General features: G+C 39.8%; 1 protein-coding gene across 4 annotated transcripts in view; it reads left to right on the top strand.

Annotated features, from left to right (window-relative positions):
- Positions 1 to 16,349, top strand: part of LOC130929877 (dynein axonemal heavy chain 8-like) — a 156,568-nt gene that overhangs the window by 29,800 nt on the left and 110,419 nt on the right. For all 4 annotated transcript variants that reach the window (XM_057857488.1, XM_057857489.1, XM_057857487.1 and 1 more), the window contains 9 exons: positions 3,577 to 3,706; positions 3,770 to 3,942; positions 4,010 to 4,136; positions 6,470 to 6,705; positions 6,777 to 6,881; positions 9,170 to 9,283; positions 9,353 to 9,415; positions 13,762 to 13,862; positions 13,941 to 14,078. In XM_057857488.1, the coding sequence (XP_057713471.1) occupies positions 3,577 to 3,706; positions 3,770 to 3,942; positions 4,010 to 4,136; positions 6,470 to 6,705; positions 6,777 to 6,881; positions 9,170 to 9,283; positions 9,353 to 9,415; positions 13,762 to 13,862; positions 13,941 to 14,078 (1,187 nt within the window). The remainder of the gene's footprint in view (positions 1 to 3,576; positions 3,707 to 3,769; positions 3,943 to 4,009; positions 4,137 to 6,469; positions 6,706 to 6,776; positions 6,882 to 9,169; positions 9,284 to 9,352; positions 9,416 to 13,761; positions 13,863 to 13,940; positions 14,079 to 16,349) is intronic.

Genomic DNA, 16,349 nt, shown 5'->3' with positions numbered 1-16,349 from the left:
AGAAATTTCAAACTCCTCATGATCACTTCTTTATTTTATATGTCTCCAACGTCTCCACACACACACACACACACACATTCATTCCAGCGTGGCTTCCTTGCAGAAACTGTTTAACAAGTTAAACGATGATTGATACATTGCTCCGCTTAGAAGTCCGGTTCTTTGGCAAGATCAAAGACAACGAGCATCGTTAACTTGAAGAAGCAAGTGCTGCAGTGACTGAGAGGAACAAAGGGCTGGGAGAGGGAAGGTGTGAGGCTGTGCGCAGAGCAGAAAACAGGGGGCAGTTTACATGGCGACTCTGCGACACAAAGACGCAATGACTGAGTTGCGGACTCGCCTCGCATGCATTTGGTGTCGGCGAAGACGAAAAATTCTGAATCCTGCCTCCAAAGTGGAAGAATCCGATTGAGGGGAGTTGAGGGGGGCTTCCGCGGCATGCATATCAAATGCTCCTGCGGTGCGAGACAGCGCTGTTAACGTCAGCACTCGTACACGTCACATTGGGCGTGCGCAGCGGTGCTACTAAACATTAAAAACAGCAAATATGACGGAATGTCTGCTTTAATTTACTGTTTTAATAATATTTTTAAATTAAATATGTTGAACGTTTAAATTTTTGTGCCTTTTTGAACAAAAGAATAATGACATTGCTTCGAGTGGGCGGGCATATTTTTTTCCGGGCTGCGGGAGCTTGGTGGGGTCAAAGTGCATCATTCTCTGTCGCCCAGTAAATCTGCACTGCCCCCTAGGGCCTGGCATGAATACTACATCGTTTTCATGCGGAATTGCGACATTGTTCAAATGGAGACGCAAATGCAAATTTGAAATTTTTCGTATTCTCGGAGAGTCACCATGTAAACGGCCCCCAAGGCGTATGTAGATTAAAAAAACCAAAAACCATCGCACGTGCTTGCGATAGGACTATCGCGCACGCGCACATCGCAATGGCGATGTTTAAACGATATATCGTTCAGGCTTACAATTTGTAAAATTTGTTTAACTAGTAAGTCTCAGTCGTTTTTGACGTCGCTGGGCGGTGACGGCACATGTGTGTAAGAATACTTTATTCATGCTTATAAAAACACAAACATCAACTGCTGTGAATCTATATGCATTTTTTATGCTTTCATGTGAGACTGTATCAATGTTTGGGTCCTCCATGTATTCCTTTGAACATTTACACAATGGGTATGTGTGGACTGCTTTATCTGATTTGACTCCAAGGTAAAACTCGGGATGTTTTTCTGTGGAAAATCACCAGAGTTGGGTTGTAATAAGGTTCACTTTAGTTTTCGTAGAAGGTATCGTTTCATAGTAAGCAACGCCCTTTCAACAAGCATATAGACCCTTGACTTGTGTATTTTCCCTGTACTCTTGCGTGGTCACAGCTCCTGGCTGGATCATATCATTTGTACCCTTGATATACACTCACCGGCCACTTTATTAGGTACACCTGTCCAACTGCTCATTAACATGGTGGCAACTCACTGCATTTAGGCATGTAGACATTGTTTAAGACAATCTCCTGCAGTTCAAATCGAGCATCAGTATGGGGAAGAAAGGTGATTTGAGTGACTTTGAACGTGGCATGGTTGTTGGTCCCAGAAGGGCTGGTCTGAGTATTTCAGAAACTGCTGATCTACTGGGATTTTCACGCACAACCATCTCTAGGGTTTACAGAGGATGATCCGAAAAACAAAAAATATCCAGTGAGCGGCAGTTCTGTGGGCGGAAATGCCTTGTTGATGCCAGAGGTCAGAGGAGAATGGCCAGACTGGTTCGAGCTGATAGAAAGGCAACAGTGACTCAAATAACCACCTGTTACAACCAAGGTAGGCAGAAGAGCATCTCTGAATGCACAGTACGTCGAACTTTGAGGCAGATGGGCTACAGCGGCAGAAGACCACTCCGGGTGCCACTCCTTTCAGTTAAGAACAGGAAACTGAGGCTACAATTTGCACAAGCTCATCGAAATTGGACAATAGAAGATTGGAAAAACGTTGCCTGGTCTGATGAGTCTCGATTTCTGCTGCGACATTCGGATGGTAGGGTCAGAATTTGGCGTCAACAACATGAAAGCAATGATCCATCCTGCCTTGTATCCACGGTTCAGACTGGTGGTGGTGGTGTAATGGTGTGGGGAATATTTTCTTGGCACTCTCTCTGGTACCAATTGAGCATCGTTGGAACGCCACAGCCTACCTGAGTATTGTTGCTGACCATGTCCATCCCTTTATGACCACAATGTACCCAACTTCTGGTGGCTACTTTCAGCAGGATAATGCGCCTTTCATAAAGCTGGAATCATCTCAGACTGGTTTCTTGAACATGACAATGAGTTCACTGTACTCAAATGGCATCCACAGTCACCAGATCTCAATCCAATTGAGCATCTTTGGGATGTGGTGGAACGGGAGATTCTCATCATGGATGTGTAGCCGACAAATCTGCACCAACTGTGTGATGCCATCATGTCAATATGGACCAAACTCTCTGAGGAATGCTTCCAGCACCTTGTTGAATCTATGTCACGAAGAATTGAGGCAGTTCTGAAGGCAAAAGGGGGTCCAATCCGTTACTAACATGGTGTACCTAATAAAATGGCCGGTGAGTGTATATCTTGTTTATAGTCTTTGAAGCAGGCAATCCTTGGCTGAGTCGCTCTTCTCTTATTTGAGCTATTGATAGATACTTGTCTTGGGGTTCAAAAGTGAACTTCCCTGACAACATGGTTACGCACATGGTCTTCCAAAGTATGACTCTTGCGACATAAAGATGTCATCTGTTCAACCCTTTCAATTTGAACCCGAGAGGAACATTAATGATCATGACAACACTGTTGATATTTCACAAACAGAGCAGAAAAAGCAAAATAAACAGGAAAGACAGGATGAGAGAGGGAAAAAAAACTGTGTTCTGCCAAAATGTGCTACACCGTCGAAACGTCCTAAAAGAGGCGAATTTTACACCCAAAGTACTACCGTGCGGTTTCAGCTTTTGTTTAGATGCATACAGATAAAACATACTAAGGATGCCTTAAGAAAATACTTAAACATAGTAATTTCAAATAAGGGTGGTTTAAATATGCTACGTTACTAATGTGGTCAAGAGATCAACAATCTGCTTTAAAGCTACCACAATAACACAATGCTTAAAAGTATGAGAGGGAAACACGTGCAAAAAGTATTTTTAGGCAATGAAAAGGTAATAAAAGACTTAATCAAAACACAAATAGTAAGTATTCGCAGCTTTTAACTGATGAGCTCATGTGTTGGAGGTCTCGCCGCGTAGAAGGAATTGCAGTAACCTGGTATTATTCGTCGAGTGACGGTGACAGTCTATGTCATCACCCCGAACTTCCATTGAGCGCCTAAAACAGCGCCCCTTTTAGGTCAAAACATTTACTAAATATTATAGATTTTGAAATCAATGGCAATATTTTATGTGTTTCTAATAATTTTTGTACAAGAGAACAGTTGTGGCCTATTAGAACCTACAAGTCTTTAATTCCGAGGTTCCCTTTAAATCCTGACCACAACAAACACTGTGTGGTTTGGTTTGTGCTTTCCACAGGTGATGTTCCCCACTGTAGATGAGATACATAACGCCATACACCAGATCATGGAATTTATCTTGGATGTCAACAAGGGCATTCAATGCTGGGAGGTTGAGTACAGACATGAAATCGTCCCATCCAATGCTGGTGAGACACAATAGACTGAAAAAATAAGATAATCAGTTGACTCGATGATCAACGCTCTCACAGGTCGGGAAAAGATTAACTTCTACGTTCGTGTCATTAAGCATGAGGACATCAAAGCTGTCATTTTTGCCTTGAAATCGGCCTTGAAGTTGCAGAGGGACAATGCGGCCATTGTTCTGGATCGCTTCAAGAAGTTCAAGGAGCTGTGGGGCGATGACAAGGAGAAGGTCATCAAGGTATGGGAATTTACATCAGTGTCTTCTCGTGGTGGGGTTGAATGACACCTGTGCATTCTTTTTAAAGGCCTTCATGGACAAAAAGCCGACCTTGATGGAGATCAAAAGCAAACTGCATCACTATGATGTGTTTGAAAGCCAAATTGAAGAGATCCAGAACACCATCGTTGTTGGCATGATTCAATTATCAACAGGTAAAATACATATTACGCCTTCAATTTATACTATTGTGTTTTTTTAACAGCTAATCTTGGTGCAAGTACAGAAATGAATACTCTTAATTTAAAATCGTAACCTCGACTTAAAACATTAACCTGAAATCTTAAGCCTTGTTGAGAAAATGTTACTTTTGAAACCATTACACAGGTTGGAAACCCTAAATTGAAACTCACACTCTTGTTCAAAATCCTAATTTTAAATTATAGTCTAGACCACACATGTCAAACCGATTCCAGAAAGGGCCTAGTGGGTGCAGGTTTGCTTTCCAACCAGTGAAGAGGACACCTTTTTACCAATTAGATCTTTTACATGTGTAATCAGTTAGTTAGTTTGTCAGGTGCTGCTTGTTTCAGCAGGAATTTCATTGGTTAAACTCTCTGCGCGTTATCGGTTGGAACAAAATCCAGCACCCACTAGGCCCTTTCTGGAATCGGTTTGACACCTGTGGTCTAGACACTACACTAATCTTATTTTGTAACCTTATTTTAAGTTTGAAACTACAACTGTGGCTTGAAATCCTAATCTTGTTTTAAAACTCTGACCCAGACTTGAAACTCTAAACCAGGGGTCTCAAACTCACATACAGTACTTATCCAAGAGAGAGAAACAAGAGAAGAACAAACAACAACAAGAAAAACATTCAACACCTACACTACCTAGGAATATAGTAGTGCTATCGTTAGCTAATTGTATTTCCTGTTCACACCATGTGGGGGGGCCTGATGACTGATGAGAAAAAGGAAGGGGGGAGAGTCAGAAAGAGATGTGATTAGGTGGGGTGGAGCGTACACAAATCGGCAACATGAAATGTCAAATGTGAATTTAAGTGTGGATATGTTGACATCCTATTCTATGATGCCTGATCACTAATCCTGGCACTGGTAGTTTCTCAATTTGAGTGTGTCTAATTGCACCCAGTCATGCGTGAATCCCATCAGATGTGTGATAGTCCTGCTGACAAGTGGAAATGCTGCGTGGGGGGCCCCCCCAGGGCCTGTCCCTCCTCCCGCAGCTCCAGCAAAGGGGCTGCCGTCATTCCCCTGGGACCACGGGTGGTCCCCCGGACCATCCGCGCCCCCATTAACCGGCCTTCAGAGAAGGGATGAAGGGACATACCACTGCCCCCCCCCCCCCCACCGAAACCAGCCACCGCAACCCCTCAACCGACACTGAACACCTCCTGACCCACACCACCCACTAGCCTTGGGGCAGGACAGGGTCCCGACCCAGAGTGGGTGACACCCCGCCGACCGAATGGCTTCCGGCCAGCGACCCACGCCGGAGCCCGAGAAGCCACCGCGGGGGGCACGGTACCGGAGCCCCGATTCAATTCAATTCAGTTTTATTTGTATAACCCTGGATCACAACAACGTCTCAAAGGGCTTTGCAGAGGCACACAATCAGAAACAGCAAATGAAGCAACAAAGATGAATAAATAAAGTTCAAGTCCTGGGTATTCCCCATCCTTAGACCTTCCATGTCGGCAAGGAAAAATTCCAAAAACTCCAGAGTCTTTGGGAGAAAATGAGAAACCTTGGGGAGTACCACAGTCAGGAGAGATCCACTCCCAGGACAGATAGACAGGAAGCCCCAGGACTGGTAATGGGAATTAGCAGGCGAAGTTACAGTACGTAAAGATGCAGTGGAGTAAAGGAACACTTGCCTGATCTGCTCAGGTTTTATCGATAAATACAGTTGTGTGTCGTCAGCGTAACAATGAAAGTTAATGCACCCCACTCCCGCAACCAGCAGCCAGGCGAAGAGGGGGCCACGCCCCGGGAGCCACGCCATAGAGAAAAAGTGTGGGACCCATATACCACCCTATTACTGTGGCTGCCAGGTCCCTGACTGGCAGCCATTGCCCGGCACCGTGATGAGATTGTGTGGGGAGGGTAGTGCAGTGTATGCATTAAAATAGGCGAGCTTGGCTGAGGGCAGTGGGACCGCCGCATCGAAATTTTTCCCAGCTGCACATCCCACCACCCCTCTCCGAAGCCACCCCCTGTGGAGTGTAATGTATGTGGTGCATTAAAAGAGGTGTGGGAATGGCGGGGGCCCTGCAGCGGGGAGGCAACTGTCACGTCAAAACCGGTCACAGTCGCTCCACATGCTTGGTGTATGATGCATTAATTAATTTTTTTAAAAATTGCAGTTAATCATTTACAGCTGTTTGCTATTCACAGTCGGATAACTTGCATTCAATAGTTCGATGCTGGTACTATTTGAGAGACATCTCCTCCAGCCAACATTGCTGACACAAAAATTCAAGAAAAAAAATATTTGATATGGATGTGTTTATCTTGATAAGACCAATTAAAGGAATCTCTCAAGATTGAGGCCAAGGCCTGGAAGAGGCTTCTGTGCAAATACCTGCGCATCGAGTGCCGTAAGAATATCATCAACATCAGCCTGCATACACACAGAAGCTTCACACAGCTGTCGCACCCCATCACAAACCTGGACGACGTTCGCTGCTCCATGAAGACGCTAGCCAACCTGCGGGATGCTGAAATAGACACGGACTTAACGCTGATTTCAACTCAAGTATGAAGTGCTTTGTGTTTGCGTTTTTGTTTTATACAAGATTGGAGAAGTCACATTTGACTGATTTTTAGGATGCTTATGACGTGCTGATCCTTTACGAAGCTGAAATGATGGAAAAGGAACCAACGGAGGTTTATGGACTGAGCCGTTTCTTCACCAGGCTTCTAGCAAAGGCTGTAAGTTTGATTGTTGGCGGCCAGTTATTAGCCATAATGCTTGAATCTGGACAACTTTCCATAATTCACACACTAGTATCAAATCCATTATTCACTCTCCAATGTCCACTTAAAATTTGGAGGAAAAACATTCGGAGGAAAAAAGTTCTCAGACACCAGTTTCACAGATTGTATCGAAATTGGGTTGGCATGTCTTAACTTGATGTACACAGAATATCCAAAATGCCATGATTTTAAGCAGCCATTTTGGGTGAATTAGAAGCATACATTTAGGAAGAAGGATGAACCCCCCTAAATGTAAGAAGACTACACATTGCTTCAAAGTTTAGTGCTGATTATAATGATTTACTTTGAGAAAATTGTCAGGTCCTTCCCAGAGGTGAGTAGTAAAGCGTTACATTTACTCCTTTATATTTAGTTGAGTATGTTTTTGAAAAAAAAAAAAACGTACTTTAAAGAGATTTGTGGAGAGCAAACGCTACTTACTCTGCTACTTTGGGCTACACTAGATTTGTTACATTTTTCCTCTTAATCTACGTATTAGATTTGACTTATTTTTGCCAGAGATGCCAACAGTGGCTCTATCAGTTTCACCAATAAGCAAAAGTAATCACATGACTCCATTGTACCAATTAGAAGTAACAATACAGTCACATGATGATACACAAGCTTGCAGTTGGAAGCAAATGATCACGCCAGCCTGTTCAGTCCCGTGGCGTCTTTATTTAAAGTGCCGTAAAAATTAAACTATCTTTGAAAGCTCGGATTTGTTTAAACCTTTCTCCCAGTTTTATTTTGCAGCGATTTCACACCGATAGAATTGTTTTCAATTTGTGGTACGAAGTATTTTTTTCTCCACTAGATGGCATGCTTGCTCTTTGGACGAGTCATGTTTCAGTTGGTTTGAATTACCTGTATTTTTCAGACTATAAGTCACAGTTTTTCTCATAGTTTGGCTGGGGGTGTGATTTATACTCTGGAGCGACTTATATGTGAAATTATTAACACATTATTATATCATTTCACATGTTATTTTTATGTTTTGGAGTGACACTGATGGTTTGGTAAACTTGTTAGCATTTTCTTTGCTACAATTATCTGAATACCTCTTCATAGCTATGTTACGTTAACATACCAGCCACGTTCGCATTTCATTGTTCATGCATAATGTAACATTATCATACTGTACACTTATTCAGCTTGTTGTTCGCTATTGAATTTTTATTTTAAACTGCCTTTTAAGATGACATATCTGTTCTATATGTTGGATTTTATCAAGTAAATTTCCGCAAAAAAATGCGACTTATACTCCGGTGCGACTTATATGTTTTTTTTCCCTCTTCGTTGGGCATTTTATGACTGGTGCGACTTATACTCAGGTGCGACTTATAGTCCGAAAAATACGGTAGATGATTTTTGCTTATTTTTGGGGGGCCTAATGTGGTCATGTAATAGGTTATAGTACAATATAATAATAACAGTTCATATAAATGATGTTGTGTTAAGAAAAAATATATATACCATTGTTTAAAAAAATATCACTGTAAGCAGTGACTCACAAAGTTACTCTTTACTTGAGTATTTTTGGTAACACTTTATAATAACTATCCGTTTTACTAGTTAATAGATCATTAGTAAACTGTTGATAAATGATTTATTGCTGATTTGTGAATTATTTGTTAACAGTTTGTTAAGCATTTACAGGGTGTTCCAATATGGTTGACCCCATTCTAAATGCCCATGCTAGTTGATGGATCTTAATAAAACTATATACACTTTATGTTGAAGGTCATAAGTTTTATTGGTTAAATATACAAAGAAAAGTACAAATATTTATTGGTTCTATGGCAGATTTTTATAAATGTGCAACATGAGCGCTGCCTGCAAAATGCCTTATCAAAATGCCTTTTCTTTTGAAGTGAACAGCATTTCTTAACCTGAAAAGATAAAAATGCCAAACGTTACATACAAAAACTTGAAACGTTTCTACACAAACTGTTTCAGGTTAAGAACACCCTGTAAATGCTTAACAAACTGTTAACAAATACTTCATAAATCAACAATAAATCATTTATCAACAGTTTACTAATGATCTATTAACTAGTTTATTAACTATTAACTAGTAAAGCGGATAGTTATTACAAAGTGTTACCGTATTTTTTTCTGCAGATACTTTTTAACTTGTACTTGACTATATTTTTTGGATGACTACTTTTTTTTAGCTTCTGGTCCTTCCCTGCTTGCATCAGTAGTTACTTTTGATACCAATCTTCGTTTTTCCTTCCAAGATGTCCGTTCAGGATCAGCTTTTCTGCATGCAGCCCAACCTCAAGCAGGACCTACTTGAGCGTGTCAGTGTTTTTGAAGAAGATGTCAACAATTATATGGATGAATACGACAATGTAAGCAGAAAAGGTCATTGGGTCTATCATGTATTTGCACTTTTAAATTGATCTTTCGTCACACTGCAGGAAGGCCCCATGGTTGAAGGAATTGAACCAAAAGAAGCCAGCCGCAGGCTCCAGGTCTTTCAGGTACTTTTTTTTTTTTTCTGGTTTAAGAAATATTAATTTTTGAGCTTCATTTCATCCATAGAAATGTATTCAAAAACAGATCTTTTCCAAAACAAAAAACACTTCAAGAACATTCAAATCAACATAGTTTTACTAAATTCCTGACTACAAAACATAAATCCCTTTTTCTCACAGGAATGAAAAATCACTTTACATTCCTCTCACCAAAAACACGCTTGAAACACTTTTTTTCCCATTAATTTTTACACATACAGTTCATCAGCTTTCAACTAGTTTACATTAAATAACAAAACCAAACAAAAAAAATGCATGAAAGGAGTAGGACGAAAAAAAAAACTCAAATCCCACTCCATATTCTCATTTATACTGCAAATAATGCACATAATAAATATTTTCCTGCAACCTATTCTGCTTTAAGTAGGTACATGGTAACTTTTCAACCCATCGAAGGTAAAGGAAGAACAATACGTACCAGCAATGGTAAAAAGCAAGGGCGGAGATTTGGTCTCAACATTGGTAGGGATGCTATAACAGAGTAACCTGCATGTACACTTTTTGCAGGTAACGGGACATTAATAAGACCAAACAGATTGGCTACATTTCTCAAATATAGCTGGTTCCAACCTAAAAATGAAAAAAGTTACAATAAAATTATTTTCCTGGGAGAAAGTCATTTTTCAAAATGCTTGCTTCATATAAGGATGTTTACAGTGGTTCGGATTTTGGGGTTTTTGGGGGGAGGGGATTAAAAAATTTGCATCGGCTGCAAATAAAAATATTTTTTTAATGATAAGAGATAGAAAATACATACATTTTAATTAGGAAATAAATGCACAGTTAGAATAACATCAACAGTAGAAAAAGTACTGGAAGACACATCTCTAAGCAGCTTTCTACTCGAGTTTTAGTGGTTAGCAAGTTCACACAGTTTAATGTTATGCTAACTCTGATGCAGGTTGGACTTTAATTTGCAAAATTAGTGGTGTGTTCCCCACCTTCACAACATTGACGTCTTTTACATTACTTGGGGGGGGTTAAAAACTTTGCATCGGCTGCAAATAAAAAATATTTTTTTAATGATAAGAGATAGAAAATACATTTTAATTAGGAAATAAATGCACAGTTAGATTAACGTTAACAGTAGAAAAAGTACTGGAAGACACGTCTCTAAGCAGCTTTCTACTCGCGTTTTATAGGTTAGCAAGTTCACACAGTTTAATGTTATGCTAACTCTGATGCAGGTCGGACTTTAAGTTGCAAAATTAGTGGTGTGTTCCCCACCTTCACAACACTGACGTCTTTTACATTACTTGGGGGGGGCTTAAAAAATTTGCATCGGCTGCAAATAAAAAATATTTTTTTAATGATAAGAGATAGAAAATACATACATTTTAATTAGGAAATAAATGCACAGTTAGAGTAACGTTAGCAGTAGAAAAAGTACTGGAAGACCCGTCTCTAAGCAGCTTTCTACTCGAGTTTTATAGGTTAGCAAGTTCACACAGTTTAATGTTATGCTAACTCTGATGCAGGTCGGACTTTAAGTTGCAAAATTAGTGGTGTTCCCCACCTTAACAACATTGACGTCTTTTACATTACTTAAAGTGGCTGCTGCTGGCCGAAAAAACCTTCTGATATCCCTCCTCTTCAAAGGGGGTGGAGAAAGCGGCATGTCAACATGTGTGAATGTGGGGGTTCTAGTCATCAGCCAATCAAACGTGGGTTTGAAGGGGGAAAAAATGGACCAGCATATTCAGCAAGTGAAAAGGGGTAAACGTAAATCCGAACGTAATGTAGGGTCAATTCTATCCTTACAATTTATGGGAAGACAATCTAAATTACCTATACAACTGAACTCATTACATAATTCAAATAAGGTTGCTTAAAAGTTGGTGGGGACAATTTGAGCATCCTTAAAAGTTGGTGGTGTTATGTCCCTACCGTCCCTATGCAAACCTACGCCCTTAGTAAAAAGTCTTGCACATGGTCATTTTTTTCTGTCAGCAAAAAGAGAAAACATACCTGTACTGTATATACTGTACATATACACCAGTAATGGACAAATACAGCAATGGTAAAAGGACTACGAACACACAGTTAACTGCAACATAGAACACAGATGAACATTTAAGACCATCTCTGAATATATTGTGACAAAATCAAATGTTTATAGTACAAATCTGTGAATATTTTACAGTGTTTATGCTGTAAACTCAGACTGTTCCATAGTTTCACTCCACGTACAAACACAGTTGTTCGAAATTTAGGGAATGTAAACCCTGTAACCTCTCAATCAAAGAGCTCTTTAGCGAATGGTAAAATATTTTTGTAAAATTTGCGGGTAGCATATTGTTAAAAGCTTTATACAGAACTATAGGTACAGTGCCTTGCAAAAGTATTCGGCCCCCTTGAACCTTGCAACCTTTCGCCACATTTCAGGCTTCAAACATAAAGATATAAAATTTTAATTTTTTGTCAAGAATCAACAACAAGTGGGACACAATCGTGAAGTGGAACAAAATTTATTGGATAATTTCAACTTTTTTAACAAATAAAAAACTGAAAAGTGGGGCGTGCAATATTATTCGGCCCCCTTGCGTTAATACTTTGTAGCGCCACCTTTTGCTCCAATTACAGCTGCAAGTCGCTTGGGGTATGTCTCTATCAGTTTTGCACATCGAGAGACTGACATTCTTGCCCATTCTTCCTTGCAAAACAGCTCGAGCTCAGTGAGGTTGGATGGAGAGTGTTTGTGAACAGCAGTCTTCAGCTCTTTCCACAGATTCTCGATTGGATTCAGGTCTGGACTTTGACTTGGCCATTCTAACACCTGGATACGTTTATTTTTGAACCATTCCATTGTAGATTTTGCTTTATGTTTTGGATCATTGTCCTGTTGGAAGATAAATCTCCGTCCCAGTCTCAGGTCTTGTGCAGATACCAACAGGTTTTCTTCCAGAATGTTCCTGTATTTGGCTGCATCCATCTTCCCGTCAGTTTTTACCATCTTCCCTGTCCCTGCTGAAGAAAAGCAGGCCCAAACCATGATGCTGCCACCACCATGTTTGATAGTGGGGATGGTGTGTTCAGGGTGATGAGCTGTGTTGCTTTTACGCCAAACATATCGTTTTGCATTGTGGCCAAAAAGTTCAATTTTGGTTTCATCTGACCAGAGCACCTTCTTCCACATGTTTGGTGTGTCTCCCAGGTGGCTTGTGGCAAACTTTAAACGAGACTTTTTATGGATATCTTTGAGAAATGGCTTTCTTCTTGCCACTCTTCCATAAAGGCCAGATTTGTGCAGTGTACGACTGATTGTTGTCCTATGGACAGACTCTCCCACCTCAGCTGTAGATCTCTGCAGTTCATCCAGAGTGATCATGGGCCTCTTGGCTGCATCTCTGATCAGTTTTCTCCTTGTTTGAGAAGAAAGTTTGGAAGGACGGCCGGGTCTTGGTAGATTTGCAGTGGTCTGATGCTCCTTCCATTTCAATATGATAGCTTGCACAGTGCTCCTAGAGATGTTTAAAGCTTGGGAAATCTTTTTGTATCCAAATCCGGCTTTAAACGTCTCCACAACAGTATCTCGGACCTGCCTGGTGTGTTCCTTGGTTTTCATAATGCTCTCTGCACTTTAAACAGAACCCTGAGACTATCACAGAGCAGGTGCATTTATACGGAGACTTGATTACACACAGGTCGATTCTATTTATCATTTAGGTCATTTAGGACAACATTGGATCATTCAGAGATCCTCACTGAACTTCTGGAGTGAGTTTGCTGCACTGAAAGTAAAGGGGCCGAATAATATTGCACGCCCCACTTTTCAGTTTTTTATTTGTTAAAAAAGTTTAAATTATCCAATAAATGTTGTTCCACTTCACGATTGTGTCCCACTTGTTGTTGATTCTTGACAAAAAAATTAAATTTCATATCTTTATGTCTGAAGCCTGAAATGTGGCGAAAGGTTGCAAGATTCAAGGGGGCCGAATACTTTTGCAAGGCACTGTATGTAGTATTTGACCAAGTCTTGAAGTTTAAGCAATTTAGATTGAAGAAATCGTTTGTGAGTGTGAAAACCCCAGTCTTATGAATGATGGGTACTGCTCATTTCTGTACTATGACAATAGGATTTATCATATTTTGATGGGTGTTTCCCCACACTTCAACACAGTATGTAAAATATGGAAGAACCAAAGTACAGTTCAGAGTATGGAGTTCATTCTCATCAAGATAAACATAGTTGATCTTCATTCAAAATTGAGAGGCTTTTTACTTACTAACACTTACTTTTTGACTTTATTAAAATGAGATTCCATTTCTTTCTTGTAATTTTATGTTTCAAGGCTAGGTTCTCCGAACTGTGGCGAAACTTTACCACATACAACTCTGGCGAACAGCTTCTGGGGCTGCCCGTCTCGGATTATGAGTGCCTTCAAAATAAAAAGTAAAAAAGGCTCAATACTTATGGAAGGAAAAGAAGTTATCTGTCTCTTAAAAATTGTCTCTTTTTTGGTCCCCTTAGGAAAGAGCTGGATTTACTCCAGAAGCTCTACGGCCTGTATGACACTGTGATGAGGACCATCAGTGGTCACAGCAAGCTTCTATGGAAACAAGTGGATATCGAAAAGATCAATACCGAGCTAATGGACTTTCAGAACAGGTTTAGAGTTGTTTTTTTTTAAATTTTAATATAGAGTCTATTAAGGGTGCAACGGTTCAGTTAGCCCACGGTTCGGTTTGAACCTCGGTTTTGGGATCACGGTTTCGTTTCGGTTTCGGTTTGTGTTTTGCTTTTTTTTTTTTTTTTTTAACTGCCTTTATTTTGCTTTTAAGAAAGTGAAATAAACCCTTAAAATGTAAACATTTTCGACTGTTAAAATTAGGGTTGTTCCGATCATGTTTTTTTGCTCCCGATCCGATTCCGATCATTTTAGTTTGAGTATGTGCCGATCCCGATATTTCCCGATCCGATTGCTTTTTTTTTCTCCCGATTCAATTCCAATCATTCCCGATAATTTTTCCCGATCATATACATTTTGGCTATGCATTAAGAAAAAAATGAATAAAACTCGGACGAATATATACATTCAACATACAGTACATAAGTACTGTATTTGTTTATTATGACAATAAATCCTCAAGATGGCATTTACATTATTAACATTCTTTCTGTGAGAGGGATCCACGGATAGAAAGACTTGTGACTTTGTATATTGTGACTAAATATTGCCATCTAGTGTATTTGTTGAGCTTTCAGTAAATGATATTGCAGCCATTCAACCCAAATGCATGATGGGAAGTGGAACCATGACTGTGCGTAGTGCTACCAATTGATATATCTTCTCTGCGTTGGGAAATAACACAAGGGGTTAAGATTAAGTTCAATTGCTACCTTGCTTCCCCACATTGCTTCTCATGATATTTCTAATCGTAGGGGGAGGGAGTGTAAGGCTTTAGCCAATTAAAAAAAGGCTCCAAAGGCTGCCAAAATTCACTCTACTCATTTTACGCTGCCTTTTATCTCCCTATATAGGTAAAATGGCGCCATTACTGATTGAGTGCGACAATGCGTGGGTGGGTTGTGCAGTGCATGCATTAATTGCGTTAAATATTTTAACGTGACACATTTAAAAAAAATTAATTACCGCCGTTTTCGGGATAAATTTGATAACCCTACCTTAAGCCTAAACTAAAGACTCTGTAGTGTAACATATTAAGTTTGTAACGTTAAATACAATTACAAAACAATTTAATAAAAAAAAAAAATATATATATATATATTAGAAAAAGACATGGCCGATATTTTTTTGCCCATTCCGATACTTTGAAAATGACGTGATCGAACCTGATCGATCGGGATGCCGATCGATTGGGACATCTCTAGTAAATATAACACATTACTATTGACTACCCACCTCTGATTATCTCACAATATGACGAATAATGATGAATACGACCCATGGGTAAGGAAATTATTCTACAATAGAGAAATTTTTCGTCTATTCCTGTTGATCTTGGAGCATTTCAAGTTTTTTTCCTGTTGATTTTGAGGCATTTATGGATCACTTCCTGTTGATTTTGGGTTACTGAACATGAAGTGACTCAGGATCATTCCTAAATAAAAAGGAAGTGACTCAAAAATCAACAGGAAGTGAATGCCCTAAAATGAACATGAAGTCACCTATAAATGCCCCCAAAACCGGGAAGACTAGCTTTGATTCCTCTGTTTCAGTGCAATTGACCACCAAAATGGATTGGACGTCTAGCACCGTCAGTGCCAGCCAATGAGCTAACACGGACACTATTGTAGTGGAAGATTTTGATAGCAACCCGTTGGTTCCTTTTTTTTTTTTCAAACAGTGACACCTTTTTAAAATGATATATCGATTCATGGCGGGAGCATATCGATAACCTTTTGGGTTACAAATAGAGATGTCCGATCGGTCTGATCACGTCATTTTTCAAGTATCGGAATCGGCAAAAAAATATCAGCCATGCCTTTTTCTAATATATATATATATTTTTTTAATTAAATCGTTTTCTAATTGTATTTAACGTTACAGACATAATGTTTCACTCTTCCAGAGTCTTTAGTTTAGGCTTAAAGAGCATATGACACGAGAAAAAAAGTCTTAAATGGCATTATTATGTGAATTAGAATCATATTTTGAGACGATTCGACTGTATACAACAATTTAGCAAAGCACAGATGACGAGAAATTAGTCTTTTAATCTGCCGGTTAGCCACGCCTACCATTATAGGGCTTTAGCGTCCCCAACAGGTGGATGACGTCAGCGGTAGACTGGGCTCATCGGTTTTACTATTCAGCCCATTGAGGGGGAATTATTCAGAACGAGGAAAACGCGACGAAGAGAGCCACAAAATGTCATTGTTTCAGTCTCTCTACTCCAATATTTTTACAGGATATTC

Source organism: Corythoichthys intestinalis, chromosome 14, assembly GCF_030265065.1.
Source record: "Corythoichthys intestinalis isolate RoL2023-P3 chromosome 14, ASM3026506v1, whole genome shotgun sequence".
In the NCBI taxonomy this organism is placed as follows: Eukaryota; Metazoa; Chordata; class Actinopteri; order Syngnathiformes; family Syngnathidae; genus Corythoichthys; species Corythoichthys intestinalis.
The sequence above is the reverse complement of the archived record's forward strand: the minus strand, read 5'-3'. Positions and strand labels throughout refer to the sequence as shown.